At 42.0% G+C, this 27,222-nt stretch overlaps 2 protein-coding genes across 7 annotated transcripts in view; both read left to right on the forward strand.

Annotated features, from left to right (window-relative positions):
• Positions 1-12,285, forward strand: part of mgll (monoglyceride lipase) — a 51,888-nt gene extending 39,603 nt beyond the window's left edge. For both annotated transcript variants that reach the window (XM_054770142.1, XM_054770135.1), the window contains 2 exons: positions 7,504-7,719; positions 7,795-12,285. In XM_054770142.1, the coding sequence (XP_054626117.1) occupies positions 7,504-7,719; positions 7,795-7,926 (348 nt within the window). In that variant the 3' untranslated portion in view covers positions 7,927-12,285. The remainder of the gene's footprint in view (positions 1-7,503; positions 7,720-7,794) is intronic.
• A 7,946-nt stretch (positions 12,286-20,231) lies between these two features.
• The window catches only part of prkar2aa (protein kinase, cAMP-dependent, regulatory, type II, alpha A), a 64,580-nt gene continuing 57,589 nt past the window's right edge, over positions 20,232-27,222 (forward strand). The window contains exon 1 of one of the 5 annotated variants that reach the window (XM_054768086.1): positions 20,232-20,781. The gene's annotated coding sequence lies outside the window, so the exon portion shown is untranslated. Of the gene's footprint in view, positions 20,782-20,801; positions 21,543-23,183; positions 24,657-27,222 lie in introns of those variants that run through there. The other 4 variants (XM_054768076.1, XM_054768102.1, XM_054768110.1 and 1 more) reach the window with 4 other exon arrangements.

Here is a 27,222-nt window from a genome sequence, read left to right on the forward strand (position 1 = left end):
GTGTCGATCCGCCAGCTGACGGTTGTGAGCAGCAGTCCGTGACAACGCCGACCGAGTCTCCCTCCAGACTCGGTGGACGGAGGTACAGATGGACCGATGGCACAGACACTTCTCCTCCTCCTGTGATGGGAACAATGGGTGTGGTAACCGAATGCTACCTTAAAGGGAGACCTGATACCTGTAGCCGGGCAGATGAGCGAGTTGTGGGTGTACTCGACCCGGGTGAGGTGGAAGGACCACGAGGCGGGATGCTGGTGGCAGACACAGCGAAGAGCAGCTTCCAAATCCTGATTGGCCCGCTTTGTCTGGCCGTTCGTCTGTGGGTGATATCCAGAGGACAAACTGGACGATTCCCCCAACGCCTTACAGAAGGCCTTCCATACCCGGTAAGCAAACTGGGGTCCTATATCGGAGACTAAGTCTACAGGAATACCATGTAAACAAAAGATGTGTCTCACCAGAAGCTGGGCTGTCTCCCATCGCTGGTAAGGGCGATGAGATGCGCCATCTTGGAAAATTGTTCGACAATGTTCAGGATGACAGTGTGGCCACGAGGAGGCGGGAGACTGTTGACAAAGTCCAAAGCAACGTGTGACCACGGGCAGGACGGGACGGGTAACAGCCCCGCAGGTGGCTGATGGGAGGAGAGATTCCTGGCACACACAGAGCACGCCGCCACCAACTCCCTAATGTCCGACGTCATCGAGGGCCACCATAACCTCTGATCCACCACAAACTTTGTGCGTCTGACTCCTGGATGGCAGGCCAGCTTGGACGAGTGTCCCCACTGTAGCACTTCCGACCTTAATTCCACTGGCACGAACAGCTTGCCATCCAGACATCCCTTGTAACTTCACGGCGGTCGCTGCCTCAGACACCTTTCTGTCCACCTCCAACTGAGAGCCCCCAACATTCTGGCTACAGGCACGATTGCCCCCAGGGTCTTTTCCACCTCCGCCGGGCCAGAGATCTTGGACAAGGCGTCCAAGATCTGTGTCTGTGTCTGTAGGTTATGGAGAACTTGAAACGTGTCTGAAACAGGGACCAATGTGCCTCGTGGGAATTGAGTCGCTGGGCAGTTCGGATGTAAGCAAGGTTCTTGTGGTTTGTTACCACCACAAATGGCATGGCCGAGCCCTCCAGCCAATGCTCCACTCCCGCAGCACGAGAATGATGGCCAGCAGCTCCCTATTCTCCACGTCGTAGTGACCCTCTGCAGTAGTGAAACGACGCAAGAAGAATGCACACTAGTGGAGCCTCTGGTTGACCGGGGACCGCTGGGACAGGGCCGCTCCCACTCCTGTATCCAACGCGTCGACCTCTACAAAAAATTGCAAGGATGGATCAGGATGAGAGAGTACGTGTGCGGTGGTAAACAAAACCTTAAGTCCAGCGAAGGCCACCTCGGCCTCTGGGGACCACACAAACGGCCTCTTTGTGAATGTCAGCCTTGTCAGAGGTTCCGCCTTGCTACAAAAATTACAAATAAACCTTCTGTAGAAATTTGCAAACCCCAGGAACCTCTGCAAAGGATTCCTTGCTGTCGGAGAAGGCCAATCGACCACCGCCTGGATCTTGGCGGTATCGGCTCTTAACTTGCTCTTTCTCCACGATGTACCCCAGGAACGAGATGGACGACGAATGAAATTCACATTTTTCAGCTTTAATGTAGAGGCTTTTCTCAACAACATGATGGACATGCTCCTGTAAGTCACGGGAAGTAAACAAAACAGAATTGATTTAACATATCTCTGAGGACGTCGTTGATGAGGCTCTGAAATACTGCTGGGGCGTTTGTCAACCCGAAAGGCATGACGAGATAGTCGCCCCTAGGGCTCCCAAGAATGTGGCCTTGCCAGTCATCCCTGTCCCTTATCCACACTAAGTGGTAGGCGTTACGTAAGTCCAGCTTTGTGAAGACCCTAGCAGAAGGTACTGCAGAAAATGCTGAATCCATTAGGGGCGACGAGTAACGTCGTATTAAGCCCCGGTAGTCGATGCATGGGTGCAACGATTTATCCTTTCCAACAAAGAAAAACAGTAACAGTCGCACTTCCTATTAGAAGTGTCGAAGCTACAACGCAGTGGACCAGATATCAGCTGGAAGAAAGGAACAGCAACGAAAATACTCAATTGCCTCCAATACGGGAGTTTAATTGCACCAAATTAATCCTGCATCAGACACTCCCTCCCCCCGAACTAAATATATGAAACACTCTCCACTCCCTCAAACCCGTCAACGAAAGCAATCCACCATAAAACTCAATCCCACAAAAACATCATACTTTACCTCTCCTCAAATGTCCCCAAAATCACAAAAATATGGCAAGGCAAGGTATAGTTCTACAGTTCAAGCATTGAAGTGTAATCCGCAGTTCCACTCACGAATGCGCATCCACTTGGTTAAGCCACCTGGCGTAGATCCTTGCGTCCAGTACTCCATGGGCAAAAGGTAATCCAGTCAAAAAGGAAAATCAAAACGTTAGTTCATTCATTAGTTCAGGATCCCAGGTTGGCGTGTGATGTCACTCTTCCCTCCTCCCGGTGCGCAGCACCGGCCTCTCTTAAATACATGCCCTGACAGGGCGTTTCCTTTCGCCACAATAAACCTTACAACAGATGACGATGCTGGTATATATATGAATATAGCCTGTAAATGTTCACTGTCTATTCACTTGATGACAGAAAGTTTCCTTCCAGCTGAGATTTAGTGACGTGCTTATGGCCATCTCTCAACTCAGCGATAGACTTATGTGACCATTACAAAAACCCGCTCCTAAGGGTGACGAGGAGGGACGGATGAGACCCGCTGCCAGAGAAGTGGCATTATAATCCTTTAAAGCCTGTTGTTTGGGACCAGAAACATTATATAATCTGGCATTAGGTAATGGAGCGTTAGGGAGAAGCTTGATCGTGCAGTCATCGGGTCAATGAGGTGGCAGCGTCTGTGCCCGATCTTTACTAAGGGGAGTCTGCAAAAGTGGCCGCTATAGACAGGTGGCCTCTATAGGTTGGCGTCCAGTTTGAATGTTGACCAGTAGAGGGAAAAAAAAGAAAAAAAGGAAAAAAATAATAATAATGTTGACCAGTAGAGGGCACTGTAGGACTGTGGATAAAAGTTGTACAGCACTACTAGGCTTGTTATTATCCACGACCCACAGAACAAAGCTGTGCTAGTAATGTTTTACGCTTGTTTTTAATATTTTACTCTTTATACGGCAGAGTGTCATTACAGCTTTACTTCATCAGGAAGTGACGGGAAGTGACGGTGGGCGTCCTGAGCAGGAGAGCTAGGCTCAGTGCTAGCTGTGAGTTTCGAGAGAGTTGGGAAGTGTGTTTATGTTGGCGTGGATGTAAAGTCCTGCAGTGTTCTCCGCTGTTAATAAAGCCATTAAAGTGCATCGGCGACGCGAGTCTCTCCTTCCCCACAACAAGCGGCATTACAGTTATGACCAGTGCACATTGTCTCACACCAGGAAATAAACGGTGTCACTTACACTTGCCTGGACAGCTATGTAGTGGGGCTTGTTTAACCTTTGGCTTGTGGGCAAGCAGGAAGGAGAGACGAGACGTGTGTGTGTGTGTGTGTTCTGTGTCCTCTCTGGTGGCCGCGTTCAATAAATAAAGTTGGCAGAAGCAACAGGAGAAGTTTCCTTCTTTGCTTCGGAGCTGAATAAAACTGACAAGTTAACAGACTAGTAGCGAACGGAAAAGAAGACGGCTTTTTTTGTGTCAAATACAGAAGATGAGGACTTTGATGGATATGTGGATGAGGATTGATCAAAAATAACATGATTACATTCTAAAATACTTCAATTAAGTACAACCAAACTCAGTTTTGCTCCTGCTGCCGCATGCATGCTAGCGTATGTTTTTTTTTTTATTGTAGCGTCGCTGGGAGCACGTCCTGTTCCCAGCCTAATTTGCGGTAATGTTTTGGTGCAAATGCTCTTAAAGTTACATGTTTGACCAGGAAATAGCAAGCTCAAAAGAAGACGGCTTTTTTATGTGGAACAACTGACAGTTTGTGTGGATCTTGTGAATGATTGTGACTGAGCTAGGACTCAGTAATTACGACGGCTTCATTGATTGAAAAACGAAACTTTTTCGTGCATGAAGCTTCTACTCGAGTCGGTAATTTGGCTGCTATATGCGGTCAGATATTGACCAAGGGAGACAAAATGGGTGGCCGCTGGCCGCGTTGGACAGGTGACTGCTATACACAGGGTCTATAACACATAAATTTGCTGCAGGGGATTTTTTTAGTGGCCGCTATAGGCAGGTGGCCATTCTATAAAAGTGGCCGCTAAGACAGGTTTGACTGTACTTGATATAAGTCATGATATCCCGCCGAAACGTTATAGACAGCTTAATCTTTTCCACGGGCATTTTGACTACCAGGCTTTCTGTCATCGCAGACTGGAGGCAATTGGAGTGACAAAAGCAACTCTAGTTAAGAATCCGTGTCTTATTCCAGTCAACCTCAGGATTATGTAACCTAAACCAGGTTAAACCCAGCACCACGGGTGTGGACTGTGACGGAATAATGAAAAGCCTGACGTGGTGATTACCAGATAAGCGAAGTGCTAATAGCTGACTACCGCCAGGAGACATCCATACAGGGAACGCACCTAAATAGGACTCTGGAGCTTAATCTTGACAAACCCATCTCTATCAACAAACCTGAAGTACAAGAAACTGTCATTTGCCCATAGTCAATCAAAGCAGTAATGTGGACACTCTTGATCCGGCCGATGGCTCAAAGGGAGTCGCGTCCATGAAGCAGTCCTCCCCGTCGCGTGACGTCGGATCCTCTCTCAGCCGGGTGCTTGACATGCTCCTTGGCATGCTCTAGATCACGTTCCCGCAGCCTGTTATCCAGTTCCGCTGGCTCATCCTTGATGCGGACGTTGAGGGCTTTACAAAAAATACCCCACAGGACGACCTTGTCATATCCACTCTTAGCCGCCAAAACGCTAAAGTCAATCAAGAAGGTAGCTACTGAACGTCCCTTCTGTCTGATATCGAGAAGTCGACTTCCCGCTTCTCGTCGCCTAATGGGATGATCAGAAACTTTTCTCATCTTCGATAAAAATACAGCGAGGGAGGAACGTGTGACTTGTTTAGCCTTGCTAACCGCTATATCCCAAGCAGCAGCTTTGTCCGTGATGAGGCTCATGATAAACGGCATTTTAGAATGGTCCGAACCGTAGGTTCCTGGCCGCTGGTCAAATACTAGCGATCACTGATGGAGGAACTGCTCACTTGACACAGACTCTCCTGAAAAGCGTGGGGGATGAGGAATGTTGGGTTCGTGGCTGGGCATGACCACGGGGTCGGCTGCTTGCGGCAGGCTTGGGGTCACCACACTGAGGGGAATGTAGGCCCCTCCAGAAGTCCGTACTACTAACTAAAGACACAAAACTCTTACTAGGTAACAAAGGCGCTGCTGAAACCCGAGCAGGCAGTAATAGCTAGCAAGAAGTGCTAAATGCACTGCTGCTGGAGAAGCCAAGCAGGGGAAAAATAAATACTCACAACTACGCTGGAATGACCAGAAAGTGAAATACACTAATACAAGCATGAAGAGCAAGGAACAATCTGGCGCCGAAAGAGTGCCGGCGTCCAGCATATGAAGCTCAGGTGAGTAATTGGTAGCGGGTGTGTGCCAAAAGCTCCGCCTCTGCAGGACAGCATGCACTGCATGAAACGGCAGACAGGCGGCAGCAGAGCGACAACGCAGAACATGACAGAGGATGGGGCGTTAATTGGAAGCAGGTGATAATTGAAGAGAGGCTGTTGTTTCCGCAATTTAAAAACCCTATGCACAAGTTTGTTTTTAACTTTAATAATAATGGTGTTACGAGACACTCAGTTAACGAGGTGAGACGATATACAAGATCAGGTCTCCGAGAATGAGACGAGATTTTAACATTACTATTAAGAAAAGTACACAATAAAAGTACAACAATATATTGCAGTCTACTAATTTAATTTCTACTATGTTACACTCTTCTGCATTCTGTTTGTATGCTAGCAGCCCCGCCTCCACCCACCAAGATAAAGAGACAGTATGACTGACAAAAGGGCTCACTCCGTTCATGGTGTTGTTCTATGAGTGATTCTCCTCCTGCCTGTTTGGAGGCGAGAGATGAGGGATACAGACATGCATGCACATGGCAATATATTAAGGCCAACAAAATTATATAGTTCATTTTCATTTATTGTGTGATTAATTTATTATCGTGCCAGGCCTAGTGCCCATGAGAGTTTGTTTTTTTTTAATCTTGCTACGTTTTTATCTTGCGAGATCTTGTGATACGATATCTTGTGACACCCCTATTTAATAATGATTTGGAGTGCATCAGAAAGTGCATTTGCGACCATAGCTTTCTTTGATCACATGGTCATTTATTAGCAAGTCTACTGCAGAACACAGCAGCAACAGAACCAATCAATGTTGTAATAGCGGTAAGGCAACAACTCCTCAGCCAGCATTAATAGCTTTAGTGAGTTCATCGTAAACAACAAGTACGGCAAGTGTAATGTGACTGAATTTTCACGCTGACAACACTAGCAACATTTTAAAGCACATGCAGATGTAAATAAAGCTGCTGGATGCTGACCTCTCATAATACTTCAAATGCAGCCACTGCCATCTTGTGGCGTTAGTAAAACTAACGGCCTAACTGTTGATACCAATGTTTTTTGACCCAGCACTAATTATAGACATTTTGTTTTTGTAGACTGCGTGGTGGTTAATTGAATATGGTGTTAATTCATAGTATCTTGTGAGACATCAGCTTCAAAGGACTTTTTTTGTTTTTGTGTTTGTGCGGCATTATGATTTATCCTTTTTTGCAGTAGTGAGTGAGTGAAGATTACTTTTAGAATTATTGCCCCATATCTCCACACAATAAGTTATATATGGTAATACCAAAGAACAGTAAAAAGTGTGGAGTGATTTTTGATCAAGAACATATTTTGCTTTGTTCAATATTGAAGTATTTCTCGCCACCTTTTGTTGTATATTTTTGACTCCAACTCCAACTCGCCCCAGTAGTACACTGCTCCTACGCTCTGCAGGCCGCTGGGATGTAGTATGTTTGTAGTATGTTTCACTTGTACGTCTCACACCAACTACAATGCGTTCAAGGACCGCTGAACAAAGTGTGAAATTTTCACCGCTTGACAAAAAAAATATCAGTGAAGCATAAAAACAAAAACATGTGAAAATTGTGGGCTTTTGTAAACAGTGGTACATGTGTGCTGTACATTTTACCTGTAGTCTCAAATATTTATAAATTATTAGGGTGAATTAACTTTTTGTTAACTTATTTTTACACTTGTTACACTTGTCACTAAAGCATTGCTTTATTAACAGTTAATAAAGGTTTTATGATGGGAACAGTTTGATTATTCTATTTTCCTTATCATCTATGAGGAAAATACTGTAGTTGCAAATAAATAGGAGGTTGACGGAGTCTGTTCACGTCTTTTAAGGTGGAGGCCTATGACACCGACGAGCTAAACTTCCACGGCGGGCTGCGCATATCGTTCGGCATGCAGCTGATGGGGGCAGCGGCTCGCATCGAGAGGGCCGTCACATCTGTCAGCTGGCCCTTCCTGCTCCTGCACGGCGACGCTGACAAGCTCTGCGACATCAGAGGCTCCAAGATGATGTTTGAAAAGGCTCCCAGCTCGGACAAGAAACTCAAGGTGGGAACGCTGCGTTTGCTTCTTGACCGTTTTTGTTATTGTGCAGATCATGACTTGTGCGGGATTCCCCACCAGGTGTATGAGGGCGGCTACCATGCTCTTCACCACGACTTGCCAGATGTGGCGCAGTCCGTACTGAAGGAGGTGACCAGCTGGATCCGAGAGCGCCTTCCCGACACCACACTGCCATCACCACAAGGCTCGTAGACTTAACACCATAAAGGAAACTGACCACCGCAGTTAAGCTAAAACAATACTAGAACATTCTCCTGTCGAGTGATGACAGGAGTGTAGTCCTTTGGGCATTTACTCCACTCTCTTTGCCTCTTTATAGATCACATTTTCTAAGTGTTTCTTGAGAATTGGGTTAATCAGCCCAAGCTAGACTGGTTGAAGGAAATTTACAAGTAAATTCAAGTTGTAGTATGCTCAGGTTTGTAGTGCAATACTGACATTTCTTTTGACAGTTCTCATCTCATCATCCCTAAAATGATCTGAAAGAATGTTTCACGATAACATTACAGCTAGATACTGCCAGCACCCATTATCATTTATACATTACAAATCCTCCCCTCACATTTTTAGAGTAGTTTCTTACATACTAGGCCCCGATAGGTCACATGACTTCAATAAAAATGTAACCACTTCCACACAGAGATCCTGCTGCATCAGCCGTAACAATAAATGTATCCGCCTGTACTTTTTTATACAGGCAGCACAGTAGAGATGCATGTTAGGACACATCTTCACCCTTCTGTGTGAAGTGGTTAAAGAGTAGAAGAGTGCTGGGTTCCGTCATTATGTCTCCTGGTCAACTTTGAAAGACGACTGAAAGTCTGGAATGAAAGAGGGAACAAATCAAAGAGGCCAAAGGTCAAGAGTTCAGAAGTGCTCCCCATTGTGTCCTTTCACCTTCAGTGTCGAGCTTTAATTCACATATATCATGTCGCGTTGCCCCCATTACTGTGGACAATAGAGTTAGTTGGTTCACACGCCATCTGACATTGGAGTTGGACAATTTTACTCAAGGTGTAGTGCTTATATAGGGTATATATATAGGGTGTCATGTAAAGGACAGCCTGAATGAGCTCTGCCAAGTGTTTCATTTCTTATTAGACATCTTTATGACATGTGCCCCATTCGAAGCAAGCCAAAAGCTACTTAAATGTTTTTTTTTTTAATTCCATATTTAATGTGTTATCACCTTGGAAATTACACAAAAGGAACAGTCACATTTCTGGCTTGGCGCCAATACTCTTCTATTTTTTTTAGACTTTGACGCCATGCCACCCCGTGTGGTTTGTTGCCATGGTGACCAGTAGGCTTTGTCTAGGCAGTCACTTGTTCTTCTGTCACCCAATAGTGCCTGTAGTGGTTGATATAACAATAAGCAAAGAAAATATAATTTATAAGAAAAATAAAATGATAAAATATCAATGCTATTTTTCATGCAAATTGACCTATCAGAGCGCATGATTCAGGACTAAATATTATATTATGTTGGTTGGAAATCTTGAACTGAATATCAATTCAAAATAATGAAATAAGATAGAGTACAAACTAAAATAATTTTTAAAAAGTATTTATGAATAATTACTATTTTTGTTGTTAGTGTAGTATTCAAAATAATTGTATTGTCTGTATTGAGGTTGCAAAATATAAATATTAGATACTGTTGGTTGCAAGTCATGAGATAAAAGATATAAAATACACAAAAATATAAAGTCATTGCAATAAAAGTTGTATATATTAGTAAAATAATGTCACAAAATACTCATTTTATTTTTCATACAATTTGAGATGACTGCATATTTTCCCTGATCAAATATTAGGTTATGTTGGTTGTAAAAAAGGTTTTCATCCAGTCTGACTGAGCACCATGACTACTGCTGAGTAGTATTGTGGTACTTACGAGTACTACGGCAGGTAGAGCATACACTTCAGAGAGAATCAGTGGCATTGCCGGTGTAGCTAACTTGAAATGCGCTTTCTGCGAGATGGCATGAGGGCATTTTACTGCAAAACGTTCGCATTAGGGCGGAGGATGATGGAATAAAAGGACAGGATAGAGACAGAACGATACACTGGCTGTAACCATGGCAGCACCTTTTATGTTTTTTTTTTCTTTTTAAATGTATTCCGATAATTGTGCAGCATGTGAAACAACGCATGCTGTTATCAGGGCCTGATCTGTCCTTTAGACTGTTTGATATTAAATCTTTTTCAAATGTAGACATTATAAATCTACATTTCTTTTCAAAGATGCACATGTTGTATCCGATCTGTGATCTATAATTAACTACATCGAATATAATCGCTCATGTCACGTATTTGCATGGTCATCAGCTGTTGCTAAGCAGAATGTGTGGGGCACAGTGAGATAGCAGGCGGCAGCGACATAGGAAATAACTGGTTAGGTCACATTTGGATGGTCACCTGTTGCTAGGCAGAATTTGTGGGGCACAATGCACTAGCTAGCAGGGGCAGCTTGGATTCTTTTTTTCCCTGTTTTTTTCATGGATCACAATTAGCTAGCTAACAGGCAGAGAACAACGCAGGGAAAAATGGTCACGTGGGTCACAATTGGTTAGCTAGCAAATGCAGCAACATAAAAATTACTCATGTCAGGTAACTTGTTGATAGACAATGCAATTAGCTTGTTGTATCAGTAACATAACATAAAATGGCTATCAAATTATCTTCCCTAGTTTTGTCACACATTTGTAAGGACCCCTGTTGCTGAATTTGTAGAGCACAATAAGCTAACTCGGAAGCGCACTGTCAAAAAATGTTGTGTTCGCATTTGCATGATCACCTGTTGCTAGGCAGATTCTCTGGGGCACAGTTCGCTAGCTAGTTGTCTCAGCAACATAGAAGTACTAAAAATTACTTTAATCCTGGTCCTGTTACAGTCACTTGGTGCTAGGTAAAATTTGTTAGGCATAACTAGCTAGCTAATAGGCGCAATAGAAAATAACTGGTTACATCATACATGTTTATGGTCAGCTTTTGCTTGTCAGAATTCCTGTTTTATACTGGTCATGTCATGTTTTTGTATGGTCATTTTTTTTGGCAGAATTGGCTCAATGACAGTTAGCTAGCCAGGAGGCACAGCAACGTGGGGAAAAAAATGAAGGCTTCGTAGAACGCAGGAGGCACAGTTAGCTGGAGAGCAGGCACAGGAACAGAGAAAGACGTTAGTCATGTCACACTTTGGTATGCACACTTGTTGCTAGGCGGAATTTATGGGGCGCCATCATTGGTATTATTCATTACTATTGCAAGAACACATCATCAGTAGGATAAAACTAACCAGTCTCACGACGTTCTATTCAAATTCACATTCTATTCAATTACCAACAGATTCTTTTTTGTACCACAGCATCATCTGCTGGCTGGGTTGCGGCACTGCCCCACTTGACCTGAATTCATGTAAACCCACTACTGCAATGTCCACATCCACTGTAATACTACTCTATACTTTTACAAGCATGCTCTATTTGCAGTTTGCTGTGCAGCTATATATTTATATATATGTTTGTATCTAGACAGAGCACACACTTCCAGACAATAATCAGCATGACTGTTACTATCTTTATTTAGTTTCCAATAGTAGGTAAGAATGTTTAAGTGGGTGGGGGAATGTTGAATGCTGTAGAGTACTTCAGTTTGAGATTTTTTTTTATTTTATAATGACTTTATGACTGTTCCTTAAAAAAGCAGAATTATGGACCTTGGTGTGTGTGTAAATACAGTATATTCTACTGATCTGACCTGTGAAATTTAATTTGTTTTTCATTTTTTTGTTCTGTTTCTGAGAAGCTAAAAATGTACAATAATTCAACATCACTGATGAGGCATTTTGGAAAATTTATGAAGCATTTTTTAACATTATTTCTATACTATAATAAGACATTGTACTATATAGCATTGCTTACTCAATGTTAAGGATATGGGTTGTAGGAGTTACCAATGTATATAACATGATGTATACTGATCACACATTCGGGACAATGCACTTTTTTATACCTTATTAGAGCACACATGTAATTTGTAACTTTTTAACATAGGTTCAAAGTTGGTTGCAGTCCCAAAAATGTCAACGCTTCTCTTGTGAGTTTTTTTGTAATGACCCAGTGCTGAATTCATCACTACATTTTGCATTTTATGATAAAAACAATGAATGTTCCTTTTCCTGGCATGTTTTGCAGCATGTTGGGACATAGTAAGTTTACTCCCTGTTAACTCCACTGCATGTATGTGATGATTTATAAGTGGATATGGGGGTAGGGCACTGATTGGGCCTCACCAGATTCCTGAAAATAGTTAAAATATTTTCTAAAATGCCTACCTGCAGTAACTTAACATGGACCTTATATTGTATTGTTTTGTTTAGAGATTGTAGTATCTATTAGTGTTGTTTGTGCCTTATTGATTTGACGCCATGACCAAGAGTGTGAGCATGTTGGTGCAATAACATGTGTGGGACTCCATCAGGGTGACCAACATTGTAGAGTTAATGAACATTGCTTTGTCTGTCTGTTGAATAAATAGCACTTTTACTCATCACGGTTTGTTTGAGTATGTTTAACTTTGTTACTGTCCAGTAAAAAGCAAGGAACCATATTTGATAACTGAACCATTACTGTACATACGCGCCAGTAAACCATGTGATTTCTTCAAGCCGATCATAAAAAAGTCATAATAATAATTTAATTCATACTAATAATTAGAGATGTTGGATATTGGCTTTTTTGCTGATCACCAATATTGTCCAACTCTCAATTTCCGATTCCGATATCAACCGGCACCGATATGTGTGACTTCCCATATCTTTTTCTTCAGTAAAATCACTCTAAAGTAACAATACTCTTAAATGAGTACAGTTGTTTTGTTGGCTACTCCACCCATCTCTGTGTAGATCATTCATGCATTACATATTTTATATAAGAATACATTTGTGTTTCTTGTGCCTTAATTTATATATTATTTTAGGAAAGATTGAATTTATTTTTAGTTAAATAGTTTTTAGTTTAATGTTTAAAAAAACATTAATTTGCAGATAATTATTTTGATTGGACTGGCGACCAGTCCAGGGTGTACCCTGCCTCTCGCCTGAAGTCAGCTGGGATAGGCTCCAGCATACCCACGACCCAAGTGAGGATAAGCGGCATAGAAGATGGATGGATTATTTTGATAACTTTCATGTTCTTATTTTATATTCTTATTTTATTGCATTAAAACTACTATATATATATATATATATATATATATATATAGATAGATAGATAGATATATACACTGTATACAGTGTATGTTTTTTGGCACTACTTTGTGCTCTACTGTATAGCTGATGTAATGTGAATTACTGCTGTGTGGTATCAATACAGTTCTTACCTTAGTCTCCTGAGAAGATCAAATACATTGTTTTTGGTGCCTAACTGTTTATATTAATGCGTGTGTGAATGTGTAAACAAGAGGCATTAACTTAAATTTCTTTGTAGAAAGGCGCTTTATGAAAGTAAGTACCGGTACATTTATTTGTATTTCCTTACGGCGCAGCCTTGGCACATCCAATATGGCGGCGATGTTGACGTACGGCTCAGACCTCGATGTGGTGTCTACGTATATGGTTTTGACAACAGCACACTTCCTGTTTCCCAGCGTGCTTTGCTGTACTGTTGCTGTAAATGGCTGCCAAGTTACATGTTTAGAGCTCACATAGTTGTTGATTATTCAGCATTATTCGTTGGTAGTGTCTTGACTGTTGTTGTCTACCTATTACGTTGCTGCGCGATGTTCTTTTTAGATCTTTCTTTAAAGACACCGTGAGTAAGAATGGTATATGGAATGGGTGATGATTTCAAAATATTTCATGAGTGTCCTCAAGCACAAATGTACGGAGCCCCGGAGGCGCAAAACTTTTGCGCAATAATACGAAACATTTGCACGATAACACAAAACTGTTTTGCGTGTTTTGCGAGGGAACGCAAAAGAGAATGTGGTAAAGGTGGAAACATATTCAGACTTCCGGGATCAATAACTCCCAAGTGAATGGTTCTTTCTAACACAGTAAGCCATACCTATTTCCCACCGTGGCAAAACAGACAAAGAGCTACAACCCAGTTTTTATCAAAACGAGCTGTCTTCTGTGCAGTCTGACTTAAATTGATCTCTATGAGAAGCCGGCAGCGAGACTGGAGCGGAGGGACCGTCTACAAATGTCTTCTTCTTCTTTTGTATTATGGCGGTTGGAATCAATGTTGCCAACTCCTCAGTTGGGTGGGGCTTAAATCGGTACACTCCTCCTTGGCTGTGTCTCAGTCCAGGGTCTGCAACCTACTAGTCCGCATTTGTGGGCTGCATGACCTCATTGCTCCGCGCAAAAGCTGTCCAAATGAAAGTTCGTGAAGGCTCCTCCAAATGCGTCCGACTAATGTCTCTTCCTTCTCCATTGACAAGAAGTCTGCATCCAAACCATCCTTCGTGGCCCATCATGTCCCAAGATTCTTTGCGAAATTCTGTCGAGTCCTTAAAAGTGTCAACATTACGGCGCAAAGCGGAACAAGCGTAAGTATTGATTTTTTAACAAATATTGGTTTGTTTTTGGTTTATTTGAGCAAGCAGACAGTTTGATGTGCGGAGCCTTAGGATGCAAAGTCTGAAGTCTAGATCTTTCTATGACGTGAAAGTTTGACTTTGATCTTACAACCGTGATTATGTAAATATGTAACACTTAATATTTTGTACATAAATGGAACAAGATTAAGTAATTTTGTGTTTCTGTACATCACATGCGTGTTTTATTGGGAAATTCTGTGTGTTCACTTTTATGAATGTTTGTACTTGTGTTAATGTGATCTTGTGTTTACATTTCTCCTGCTTCTGTCTTGAGAACAGTCTTGGAGGAAATGCATGGGCTCACAAGCATATACGGTAAACGAACAATAAAAGAAAGTATGTACAGTATAAGTTCGGACGATAATTTGGCAAACAAAAATTATGTTTTCAGTGTTGAACATGTCAATGAATAAATTTTGTGCTGAAACTACTGTTCTTATGATTTTCAAATTTCGTATTTATTGTAAAGACTGAGGACTGCTCTACAAAAGATTTACTGTATTCTACTTCATGTTTACAAGTACAATGTAAAGCATAATCATTTATAACAGGCTTAGCAAATGGCAGCAAATGCTACATTTTAGACATGAATGAAAATACTGTGACTATTATTAAACATGTATTTCAAATATTATCTGAGTGTGACTACATGGTGTGTTGCTGCATGTTCCACCAAAGATGTCTTGTGTCTGTCACTGGGGCATCATGTGGACTGATGTATGTTTCCACTGTCATCATCATCATACATCGGGAAAGTATGCAAGGATGATCTACATTGCCATGTCACTAACCCTTTTCAAAGAAAAGGTCAACGTCTGCAGTAATGCAGTCGCTGTCGTGGTGGAGAGTTGAGCCGGGAAGCAAAGCTCTCAATTTACCGGTCGATCTATGTTCCCACTCTCACCTATGGTCATGCGAGATCTCGGATACAAGCGGCTGAAATGAGTTTCCTTCGTAGGGTGGCTGGACTCACCCTAAGAGACTCTAAGAGGGTGAGTAAAGTCTGGGTTTCCATACTGAGACTGCTGCCCCTGCGACCCAGACCCGGATAAGCGAAGGCAAATGGATGGATGGATGGACTATGCAAGTTGGTCGAGGTATTCAAATGACCCTTAAATGCTTACATCTATATATAAACACATTTTCATAAATAATGTGTTGTTGCTGATCAGAGTATTGTACAAATGAACGAAGTAGCCAAAGACTAACAAATAAGTAGTTATTAATATTACTATTGTTAGGTTTAGCTCTGTGCTGGAGATAAATCTGCCTACGCAGAACCTCTCTTCTTTCTCCTGTAAAACCTAAATTTAAAAAACTAAAACTAAAATAACTTTGCTTCTATAATGTCACATTCTGTTTGTTTTCCTTCACTTTAGCTAGGTTTTCACTCTCCTTTTGCGATTGAAGGCAGATATCATTCTGTCATGATGTTAGGGTAAACACGAGAACACCTGACACAACCAGGAAGTGTGAGGAAGGCTAGACCGTCTGAATTCACAAGGCTGGTTCCCGACTTGAGGAGGAGCCTCCGAACGTCTGGCCTTCATGGACCGGGTAGGCTAATGGCCTTGTGGGCTGCAGACCCTGAAATTTGACACAGCCAGTGAATCACCACCTTATCGTGGTGGAGGGGTTTCCATGCCAGAGTGATCCTAGGAGCTATGTTATGTGGGGCTATATGCCCCTGGTAGGGTCTCCAAAAGCACACAGGTCCTAGGTGACAGACCAGACCAAGAGTGATTCAGAAGACCCTATGAATAAAATGAAGAGTGACCGCACCTCGCCCGGACGTGGGATACCGGGGCCTCACCCTGGAGCCAGGGATTGCAGGTGAGCGCCTGGTGATCGGGCCTGCACCCGTGGGACCCGGCCGGGCCCAGCCTGAAGAAGCCACACGGGATTTACCCCCTGTAGACCCACCACCTGCGGGGGCAAACATAAGGGTCGGGTGCAATTTTTTTTGTTGGCCGTCGAAGGTGGACGCCTGCGCGACCTGGTCTTCGGTGACCAAATGGTTCTTGTGATATAGAATGTCACTTCTCTGGCGGGGGAAGGAGCACGAACTTGTGCGGCAGGTTGAGACATTTTGACTAGACATAGTCTGACTCACCTCGATCCACAGTTTGAGTTCTGGAAAAAAAGGTCTCTGCCATTTGCAGATGATGTGTTCCTGATGGCCTCATCGGGCTGTGACCTTCAGTGTTTACTGTGGCGGTTTGCAGCTGAGTGTGAAGCTTCTGGGATGAGACTCAGAACCTCTAAATCCGAGACCATGGCTCTCACTCGGAAAAGGGTGGCTTGCACCCTCCGGGTTGGGAATGAGGTCCAGCCCCAGGTGGAAGAGTTCAAGTATCTCAGGTTTTTGTTCACGAGTGAGAGAAGGTTGGAGCGTCAAGTCGACAGGCGGGTCGGTGCAGCATCTGCTGTAATGCTGTCGCTGTACTAGACCGTTGGGGTGAAGAGAGAGCTGAGCTCACATTCACATTCAGAGGAGCCAGTTGAGGTGGCTCGGGCATCTAGTCCTGATGCCTCCAGGACGCCTCCCTGTTGAGGTGTTCGGGGCATGCCCAGCCGGAAGAAGACCTAGGACACGCTGCATGGATGCGTGCATGGGTTTTCTTCAGGAACTCTGGTTTACTCCGACATTCCAAAAACATGCATGTTAGTTTCATTGGCGACTCTAATTATGAATGTGAGTGTAAATGATTGTTTGTCTATATGTGCCCTGCGATTAGCAAGTGACCAGTCCAGGATGTACCCCGCCTCTCGCCCGAAGTCAGCTGGGATAGGCTACGGCATACCCACGCGACCCTAATTAGAACAAGCGACATAGAAAATTGATGGATGGACATTCAGCTATATGTGTACTGTGCATGTGTGTAAGTGATCTGTAAGACTTTATTATTTAATTCTTTTTTAATGATCTTTTTGAAGTTGGTGATTCATGCAAACATCCAGTGATGGCAAACAGGAAAATAATCTGTCAGCCTTGTTCACTGTAGTTTTCTTAAAAGCACTACATTCAGTACTACAAGAAAAGTTTTCCAACTGACTTTATATCACCAGCCAAATTAAAAGCAAGCAGACGAAAAAAAAAACTGCAACACAACACAAGCCGTTTACGGCTCTGTCTTGTCAAATGCACCGCGTACGTAACGAAACAAGTTTACCAAGTAACTTTAGATAAAGTACGAGCTGAGATGAGCTGAAGAAAACCTAAAAAAAACCTGTCCGCAGTGGAGGCAGTGACCAACGCGACACGAGCCATTTTCAAGTCTGTCCTGTCAAATGCACAGCATGCTCCTCCTGTCTAGGGAGGGGCGGTCGCTGTGTGTGACTGACCAATCACAGAATGAATACATAAGTAGTTACCCAATGAGGATTTACGGATTTACACATTCACGTTTTAAATTGTTCTAATTATAATCATGTTTATGGTCACTGTCTTTGTGGTATATGACGGTTGTATTTTCTTTCTTTGTGTAACAGGTTAAAATGATGCTGTAGATACGCATTCACACAATTATTAATCTTTGTATTTTTTTATCACTATTATACTTCTATACATGGGACAAAAAGTATTGGTAGTGACACATACACTATGTTATTCATTCACAATTGATGAAGTACTAAAGTAGCACATGTTTTTCAGTAGGTGGCAGTGTTGCGTCACAAACCATAAGAGCTTGGAAGTTCTATGAATAGGAAGGCATAAAGCAGCATTTCCACATGTTTACACACTCATAAACATGAATGAACCTACTGTTCAGATGGAAAATTCACAGGAAACAACCAGCTTTTCAATTTAAAGGTTTTAATTATACTCACTAAAAATGTATTTTTAGTGACTCATATCTGCACGGTAACCAGAGATTTTTGCATGTTCTACATGTTTACATGTGATGTATGAAAAAGCATTGTACAGTCCTCCTCAAGTCATTCTGGCCATAGGGTTTTACGATTTAATGACATTGTTTTAAATAAAACTAAATACTGTCCTTTCACAATATAGATTTTTAAATGTATCTTGCTGAGGCGAACTATGTTGGGCTGTTATGCTGAAAACAAAAGATCAACACAAAAAACCTGTTATAAGAATTACATCCGGGCCTGTGTGTGCGTGTGTGTGCGCGCGTGTGTGCGCGCACGTGGCCATGGCAACAGCTTTTTCTCATTGAGTGCTAAGGAATGGGAGGATGCTACACTGACTGACTGTGTTGGTGCTTATATAAAAGAGAGAGAAGCATACATAGACATAGAATCATCATACAACAGGCACCTATAGATCCAGCGGCAGCCACATTCCTGCAGGGCAAAACCTTATCTACTGTATCTATCTATCCATTCATCCATCCATCCAGCCATCCATCCATCCATCCATATAGCCATCCATCCATCTATCTACATTACATAAAATGAAATTATCTGTAGTTAATGCATATTTAATTCTAATAAACAAAATAGGTTTACTACCTATATGCATAAAATTTAATGAAGAAATCATGATTCCTATATTATGACAAACAATTTAATACAATAAAAAAAGAAAAACAATTACCATTGTTAACTACTGGCTATAGGATATTTACATTACTTAAAATTAAATCAGCGTGATCCATAAAATAAACTAAATAGACCTACCTATTGTGTATGCATAAAATAAAACAAAATATGCATGAAAGAATTTGAACCAATAAGCAAAATAAAATTACCTGTAAAACAAATATGATGTGAATACAATATTATGAGTCATAATCAAGTCAATAAACACTACATTTTCCATTTCAAAACACAGCCATTCAAAATGACAATACATGAACTAATAGGCCAATACATGTACACCCGGCCAAACACCTCAATGCTTAATTGTTAACACTTCAGTCAGGAAGTAGGCACAATGAAAAGACCACAGATGAGTTCTTTTGGGCATGATGGCCGAAGGTATCTGCCCGGCAGCTCTTTGTGCACATGTGTGTTGGAGGAGGCATGTGATGAGATTGATATGAGTCCCATGAAAGGATGGATAAGGCAGTCAAGGTGTTTCTTTATCTCCATGTCTGGCAACGGAAAATGTTGCCTGTGATGTGGACGAGGCCTGGTGATCAGACCCAGCTGTGTGCCAAGATGCCTGTTTTTTTTTTTTGCCTTTTTTTTCTTTATATATTTTCTGCAATTTTTTTCAGTTTACTGCTTTTGTGAGTGTATTTTAGTTCACTTCAAAGTAAATATATCTCTATGTAGCACTGACTTCTTTGGTGACAAAAAATCCAAAACATATGTTTCTAAAGCGTGTGTGTGGATCTGCGCATATTTCTGTGAATGTGAACAATCTGAAAACATTTCTATAATTGGAAGTATTTTAGTATTATGGCAAAGCATACTAAACATGAGAGTGATTTTCATTATGCCCAACAGTCTGTTGGTTAGACAAAAATCTGTTAATATGAATGAAGTGTGTGCTGTTTGGTGCAAGAGTGTGATTTTAATCAAGCTATATATAGTTTTGGATACAGTGCTTCATTTTGCAGGATATATGAGGTATTTTGTAGTTTGGGTGTGTGCTTTTGTAAATTGTGTTAAATTTTTGATAAAATTAGCATAGTTTGTGTTTTAGTAATTGGAAAAAACTGTAACACAGTACAGTATAACAGTCTTAAATTAAAGTAGTCATATTAGGAAACTAAGCCAACTAAGCCAAAATCATGTTTATTATTTTTTCCCATGACATTTCCGTTTAAATTGACAGCCATTTTTCTGTGGGTGTGCCTTCGCTCTTTGCCCCGCCTTTTCTCATATAATTGTAATGTGATTGACCCAACCGTGTGTCAGTCAATCTGGTAACGCTTCTCCCAGGCCACGCCCACTAGGCTTCCTGTAGCGCTGGGAAGGTTCAATCGTACATTGACAAGTTGTGGAGTATCTCCTGTTTAGGGAGGAGGACGAGTTGTTTCATTTATGCATGCGTCTTCACATTAGAAGTAACACGTTATTTTCGCTCTAAAACGATTGGTTTTGTGAGATTTTTGTTTTATTCTGAGAGGTCAACACTTTGTGTCAGGTATAATACATGTAGTAACTAACAGGCTGTTAGCTAATTAGCCTGGTAGCTTGTTGGCTAGCCAGCTTATTCCCAAGTCCCACCCTCCAACAGAGTGCGTGGTCGTGTGAAACTGCAGCCGACAAGCAATACTTTTCTTTTTTTTCTCTCCTTACCCTCAACTCGATCAGCAACGTCGCACATTTGCTCTAAAGCTAAACTAATACGTTAGCAAAGGTGACGCTAGCGACATTGTGGGCGCTACGTGGGGAGACGTGTCTTCTGACAGGAGGGATACGTTCGCTGTTCGCCCCCTCTGACAGAGCTTGGGTTCGGAGAAGGAAGACGACGCGGCGAAGAAGGGGACTGGCTACTTTATAGCCAGTGAGCTTGATTTGTACGTAAGTTTGCTTGCAGGAGCCTTTTTTTAACCACTTATGTTTTCTTAAAGTTCTATGACCGGCGCGATACTGTTAAGCTAACGGTAAACCCTTGAAGGACTAGTTAGCATAGAGGAGCTAATGCCCTGATGGATGGAACCACTACACAACAATACACCCGTGTTCTCACTAAATTACCTGCCTTATTTATCCATCAACATTACCGACTTTAGGTAACTATTGTCTTTTTTTTCTGAAAGACACCGTCGCCTTAAGCGAATTGTCACGGGTAATAGCCTCTTTGCTAGCCAGCCGGCCACCCGTCCACATTGTAAGCTCAGTGTGTCAACTGACGGTCTGCGAGCATAACCCGGCCGGTGAACGACGTCAGACCGACCCCCTAGTGCATTTGGCATTGGCATTTTGTCAGTGTTTTTTTTTTTTTTTAGGGACGAAAATCTCTTTATGTAGGCGATTCGATTTGAATGTAGATACAGATTATGATACGATTCAAAAACAATATATTTTAAAAACGGAACTATTGGAAGCAGTGTGCATACGATACAATTCGGTCCTACAGTTAATGTTAGTTGATGTAGACATTAATATTACGTTATAAAATCAATCAACCAATTTATTTATGTAGCGCCAAATCACAACAGCAGTTATCTCATGGCACTTTACACATGAAGGTCACATTCATAAATGAAAAACAACCAAGTGAAACCCCACATGAGCAAGCACATGGCGACAGAGGCAAGAAACCTTGAACAGACCCCAGGGTGTGTGGGGCGGCCGTCTGTCTTGATCGGTTGGGTTAATATACAGTATAAAAATAGAGTAGAGGGATAAGGTAGATCAAGCCAGAAGTTTTAGTATTAGTCCAAGGAACATACTGTAGAGTGTCTCTGATGCATATCAGCGAATCAGGGGTCAGTTATAATTATATGTTTTAGCAAAGTGCTAAGTTTTGAGTTTACTTTTAAATAGAGAGGGGGTGTCTGCCCCCCAGATTGTGGGAGAGGTGGTTCCACAACAGAGGAGACCGATAACTAAATGTTGTGCCTCCCGTTGTACTTCTAAAAATTCTAGGAATGGCAAGTAATTGTAAATTGTAGGAGCGTAGTGTTCTCCTGGGTTGATGGGGTTCTAGGAGATCTTTGAGATAAACTGGTGCCTGACCGTTTAGTGCTTTCTATGCAAGAAGGAGAATTTTAAACTCAATTATAAATTTGACAGGTAACCAGTGCAATGAGGCTAATATGGGTGAGCTATGATCTCTTCTGCTGGTTCCGGTTAAGATTTGTCTGGCAGTATTTTGGACTAACTGAAGGGTCTTTCAAGATTTCTTAGGGCAACCTATTAACAGCGAGTTACAATAATCCAACAGGGTTTTCCCTAGGATTTTTTGGAGCTGTGGTGGTGGGCTGCATTGGAGGTGGACTGTCGCTGTGGCAGGATTTGATTTTTTTAAATATTTAAATTTACTGTCGCCAATAATGTCAAATGTAGGGTCTTTTCCACAGGCTTGAACAACAAATGCATTAATTAACTTTAAATGCCTTTCTCTCTGCCTTTCCTTCCACTCCTTATCTGTCAAATGCCAACAGGGCAGACATGATCCCGGTGCATATTTTTCAAAATAAAAGTGTAGTGAAACGTTTTTATGATATTTGGTAGATATTTTATTTCAAATTATTTATGGTCAATATGTAAATAATAGGCTATACATGTATCTGTATAGCACAGGGGTGCTCACACTTGTTCAGCCTTTGGCAAATTTTTTCCCAAAGGTCTACCTCCCACTATAAACATAGCGAATATATGTATTTTATTCATAAATATGAGTATTTATGTACATTGTACATGTAGATCAGGGGTGAACACAATCAAAATGATCTACCTCTTACTGTAAAACATATAGCCTATATAAAATCTAACTGGTAACCTTTGCAACTACTATACTAAATCTTAATGATTAGTATTTCACATTCACAGTTTCAAAGTTTACAGGTCATCAACATAGTTGACATTGTTCAGTAATTCACAATTCAAACCAATATGGAAATAAAGATAATTACACATAATTCCTCAATAGTTGTGTAGCTCTTTATGTCGTTAAGACACGCCTTGAGTTTGGACAGCTGACTAGTTTGGTAAGCTTTCATTGATAAGTACAGCTGTGTGTCATCTGCATAGCAGTGAAAGTTAATGGAGTGTTTTCTAATGGTATTGCCTAAGGGGGACATATAAAGGCTGAACAATACAGGTCCTAGCACAGAACCCTGTGAGATGCCATGACTGACTTTCATGTGTCTGGATTCTCTATTACTAATGGATAAAAACTGCAGGTTATCTGATAAATAGGACTGAAACCATTTTATTGCAGTTCCTTTAATGCCAAGGGCATGCTCAAACCTCCGTATTAGGATTTGGTGACCAATTGTGTCGAATGCTGCTATAAGGTCTAATAAAAGTAATATTGAAATGAGGTCTTTGTCTGAGACGGTGAAGTGGTCATTCGTAATTTTCACGAGTGCTGGTTTTGTACTGTGGTGCATCCTAAATCCTCACCGAAAGACCTCTGGTAGGTGTTTTTTTTTAAGTACATGGTGTAACTGATTGGAACTTACTTTCTCTAGGACCTTGGAGAAAAATGGAAGGTTAGATATTGTTCTGTAGTTAGCTAAGACGTGGATCAAGGTTAGGTTTTTTAAAAAGTGGTTTGATTACAGCCACTTTGGATATTTGTGGTACGTAGCCTGTCACTAGCGGCATATTGATTATCTAAGAGCTGTGTTGACTAGTGGAATAGTATCTTTGAACAAGTGAGTAGGGATGGTATCTAACTTGAAAGTTGAGGAGTTTGAGGAGGAAATTGTAGAGGCTAGCTCAGAAGAGTTGATGGAGATAAAAGTGTTGAAGTGTGTGTCAGTCATTGGCATTTCCTCCATGGTCACCGTGTTGGAGGGAGTACAGCATCGGTTGATGGGGCGAGGTAGCGTTTCAACAAACGAGTATGGGAATTGTACCATGGGGCAGATTTCTTTGGTTTCCTCTTTTTTATATATATATTTTTTAGTTTTAACAGGGCGACAGTTGATTTTCTTGTAGTAGGGAGTTGTGGTGTATACAAGCTCATCAATGTCTGTTTACTCGTATTAGTATTTATGAGATTAATGAAGGCCAGTGAGTTGAGGAGGCTTCAACGGGCCACGGATGACCTCGGTAACGAAGATGGCATCTACATTCGATACCGCACTGATGGTAGCCTGTTCAACTTACGACGCCTACAGGCCCACACCAAGACCCTAGAGCAACTAATTTGGTCAGTCTGAAAAGGACAGAGGTTCTCCATCAGCCCGTCCCCCAGGAAGTGTAATGTCCACCCCACATTACAGTTGGTGAGACAAAACTGAAGGCAGTCCAACAGTTCACTACCTGGGATGCATCATCTCCTCTGATGCAAGAATCGACAAAGAGGTGGACAACAGACTGGCAAAGGCAAGCAGTGCTTTCGGCAGACTCCATAGTCGTGTCTGGAACAACAAACACCTGAAGAAAGCCACAAAGATCAGCGTGTAAAGAGCCTTGGTACTAACCACCCTCCTTTACGGCTCCGAGCCATGGGTCACTTACAGACACCACCTACGACTCCTGGAACGTTTCTACCAACGGTGTCTCCGTTGTATCCTCAGCATTCACTGGAGTGACTACATCACAAACACTGAAGTACTTCAACTAGCGGGGATCACCAGTATCAAGGCCATTCTTATGGAAACACAGCAACGCTGGGCAGTGCACGTCTCCAGATTGGAGGATCACCGCTTACCCAAGATCGTCTTCTATGGTGAACTCTCCACTGGGCACCATGACAGAGGAGGACCAAAGAAGAGGTACAAAGACTCTTTGAAAAAATCCCTGTCTACCTGCCACATCGACCACCGACAGTGTCAGTCCTAGCCACTGAACGAGGCGCTTGGCGGCGCGCTGGAGAATGAACTGCGTAGTCACAGCACCAACTCCAGATTCGTCATTCCCTTGCCCCCGCTGTGGCCGAGTGTGCCTGTCACGAATCGGCCTCGTCAGCCACCAGCGCACCTGCGCTAGACGTGGTCAATGCCCCTAAAATCTTCATTCGCCAAACCAAGCCAAGAAGTAATTATTAAATTAATGAAGGGCAGTGAGTTGAGGAGGGAGGCGATAATGTCTTTTGAATTTATTAACACTATCTACTGGTGTGTAGTTATTTATTTGGAATTCAAATGTGATTAGAAAATGGTCAGACAGAACAGGATTGTTTGGAAATGTTAAGTGTTTAAAATCAATACCATATGTCAGGACGAGATCAAGCGTGTGTTTATGACAGTGGGTCTGTTCACCCACTACCTGGGAGAACCCAGCTGCGTCTAATAGTGAAGTGAATGAGGACGCTAGGCTGTCATTATTTACGTCAATGTGAATGTTAAAGTCACCCACTATGATTATTTTATCTATACTAAGTACTGTACTATACCTGATAGGAACTCAGTTATAAACTCTGAATGTTGGGGATGGGGGGTGGGGGTTTACACAACGCACACAATGACAAGTGGTATGTTCCTTCTCGGCTGGGTGTGAAATATTGAGAACGATGCTTTCAAATGTTTGATAATGTACTTTAGGTAAAGTTGAGTGAAATATGGCTGCGACTCCTCCCCTACCAGATTCTCAGGGGATGTGGAAGTTGATGTGATGTTGAGTGGGAGGAGTGGATTAATTTAAGCTAACGTATTCTTCCCAGTTTAACCAGCTCCCCATTAGACAGAATAGGTCAAGTTTATGGTCTGAAATAAATTCATTCACCAAGACAGCTTTGTTGGAAAGTGATCTGATGTTCAGAAGTCCACATTTGATTTTTAAACACTGCTGCACTAGTGAGTCAATAGTTTTTGTTATTAGGTTTATGTGGCAATGTGTAGATTTAATAAAAGGTATCAATTTACGGGGTGGGGAACAGACACAGTCGATACGATATTATTTTTATAAAATTAGTATCTGGTTCAATTTTGTTGCCTAATTCCAGGCATTTATGGTCTGTGTAGTGGGGCCTGCACGGGGCGCTGTCAGAAGAGAGCAGTGCATGACGTGGTAGCGGTGAGGGAGAGGAGGGGGTGTGGCTATTGTAGGTAAATAGTCAACTTGGGTAGCTTTGTATGGCGAATTGAAGGTTAGCTGGTAGCATGTAGCGTCCTTTGTGGTTTGGATGGATTCCATCTTGCTTATACACAGAGAAGTGGTTCCAAAACAGATTGAAGTTGTATGTGAATGGAATATGTCGTGTTATGCATGCAGACTGAAGCCTGGTGTTGAGAGTTAGAATTCTAGACAGGCGGTCGGGTCCCCAACCAGCTGTGGGGATTGGTCCACTAATGAATACAGTCATACCGGAACTACTCAGGAAGTCCAGGAGATTATCAAAGTGCAGTTCGATGATCTTAGCGGCGAGATGGGAGCAGCAGGTGGCAGTCGCTTGGAGATGTGAGTGGGGCCATGGCGGAGTTTAGGGTGCGCGGGGGTTCTAATCCAAAAATATCGATCAGAAGTTTCCCTGGCAGCCTAGGGTTTGTTTTGCTCACTTGCGCGCTGGATTGTAGTTCCAAAGCAGTGTAAACAAAATAAAAATGACTCTTCCGCAGAACACTTCTGACTAGGGATGTAAATCTCTTTGTGATAGACGATTCGATTCGAATCTAGATACACAACTTACAATATGATTAAAACATGATATATTTTAAAAGCAATGATTCGATACGATTTGATGCTGTGTACAAACGATACGATTCGATACGATGGTTAATGTTTGTTGATGTAGACATTAATCTTACATTATAAAATAAAGATGCCAATTATATTAAAGTGTTTTTTTACAGTATTTTCTAATGTGTAAAAGAGCGCATCATATCCCCAAGCATGCTATAAGGCACTGGCAGAAATAACATCAACAGAATAACATGTCAAATGTTGATATTATTTAGATTCTGACCAAAAAAAGACCTGTAGAGGGAACATCTTTTTCTTTGATCAATCCCATACTCAAACTCTCCATAACAATACTGATAATAATATACACTCAACAAAAATATAAACGCAACACTTTTGTTTTTGCCCCCATTTTTTATGAGATGAACTCAAAAGATCTAAAACTCTTTCCACATACACAATAACACCATATTTCTCAAATATTGTTCACAAATCTGTCTAAATCTGTGATAGTGAGCACTTTTCCTTTGCTGAGATAAACCAGCCCACCTCACAGGTGTGCCATATCAAGATGCTGATGAGACACCATGATTAGTGCACAGGTGTGCCTTAGACTGCCCACTTTAAAAGGCCACTCTGAAATGTGCAGTTTTATCACGTAGCACAATGCCACAGATGTCGCAAGATTTGAGGGAGCGTGCAATTGGCATGCTGACAGCA

This window comes from Dunckerocampus dactyliophorus, chromosome 1 (genome assembly GCF_027744805.1).
Source record: "Dunckerocampus dactyliophorus isolate RoL2022-P2 chromosome 1, RoL_Ddac_1.1, whole genome shotgun sequence".
NCBI classification, from domain to species: Eukaryota; Metazoa; Chordata; class Actinopteri; order Syngnathiformes; family Syngnathidae; genus Dunckerocampus; species Dunckerocampus dactyliophorus.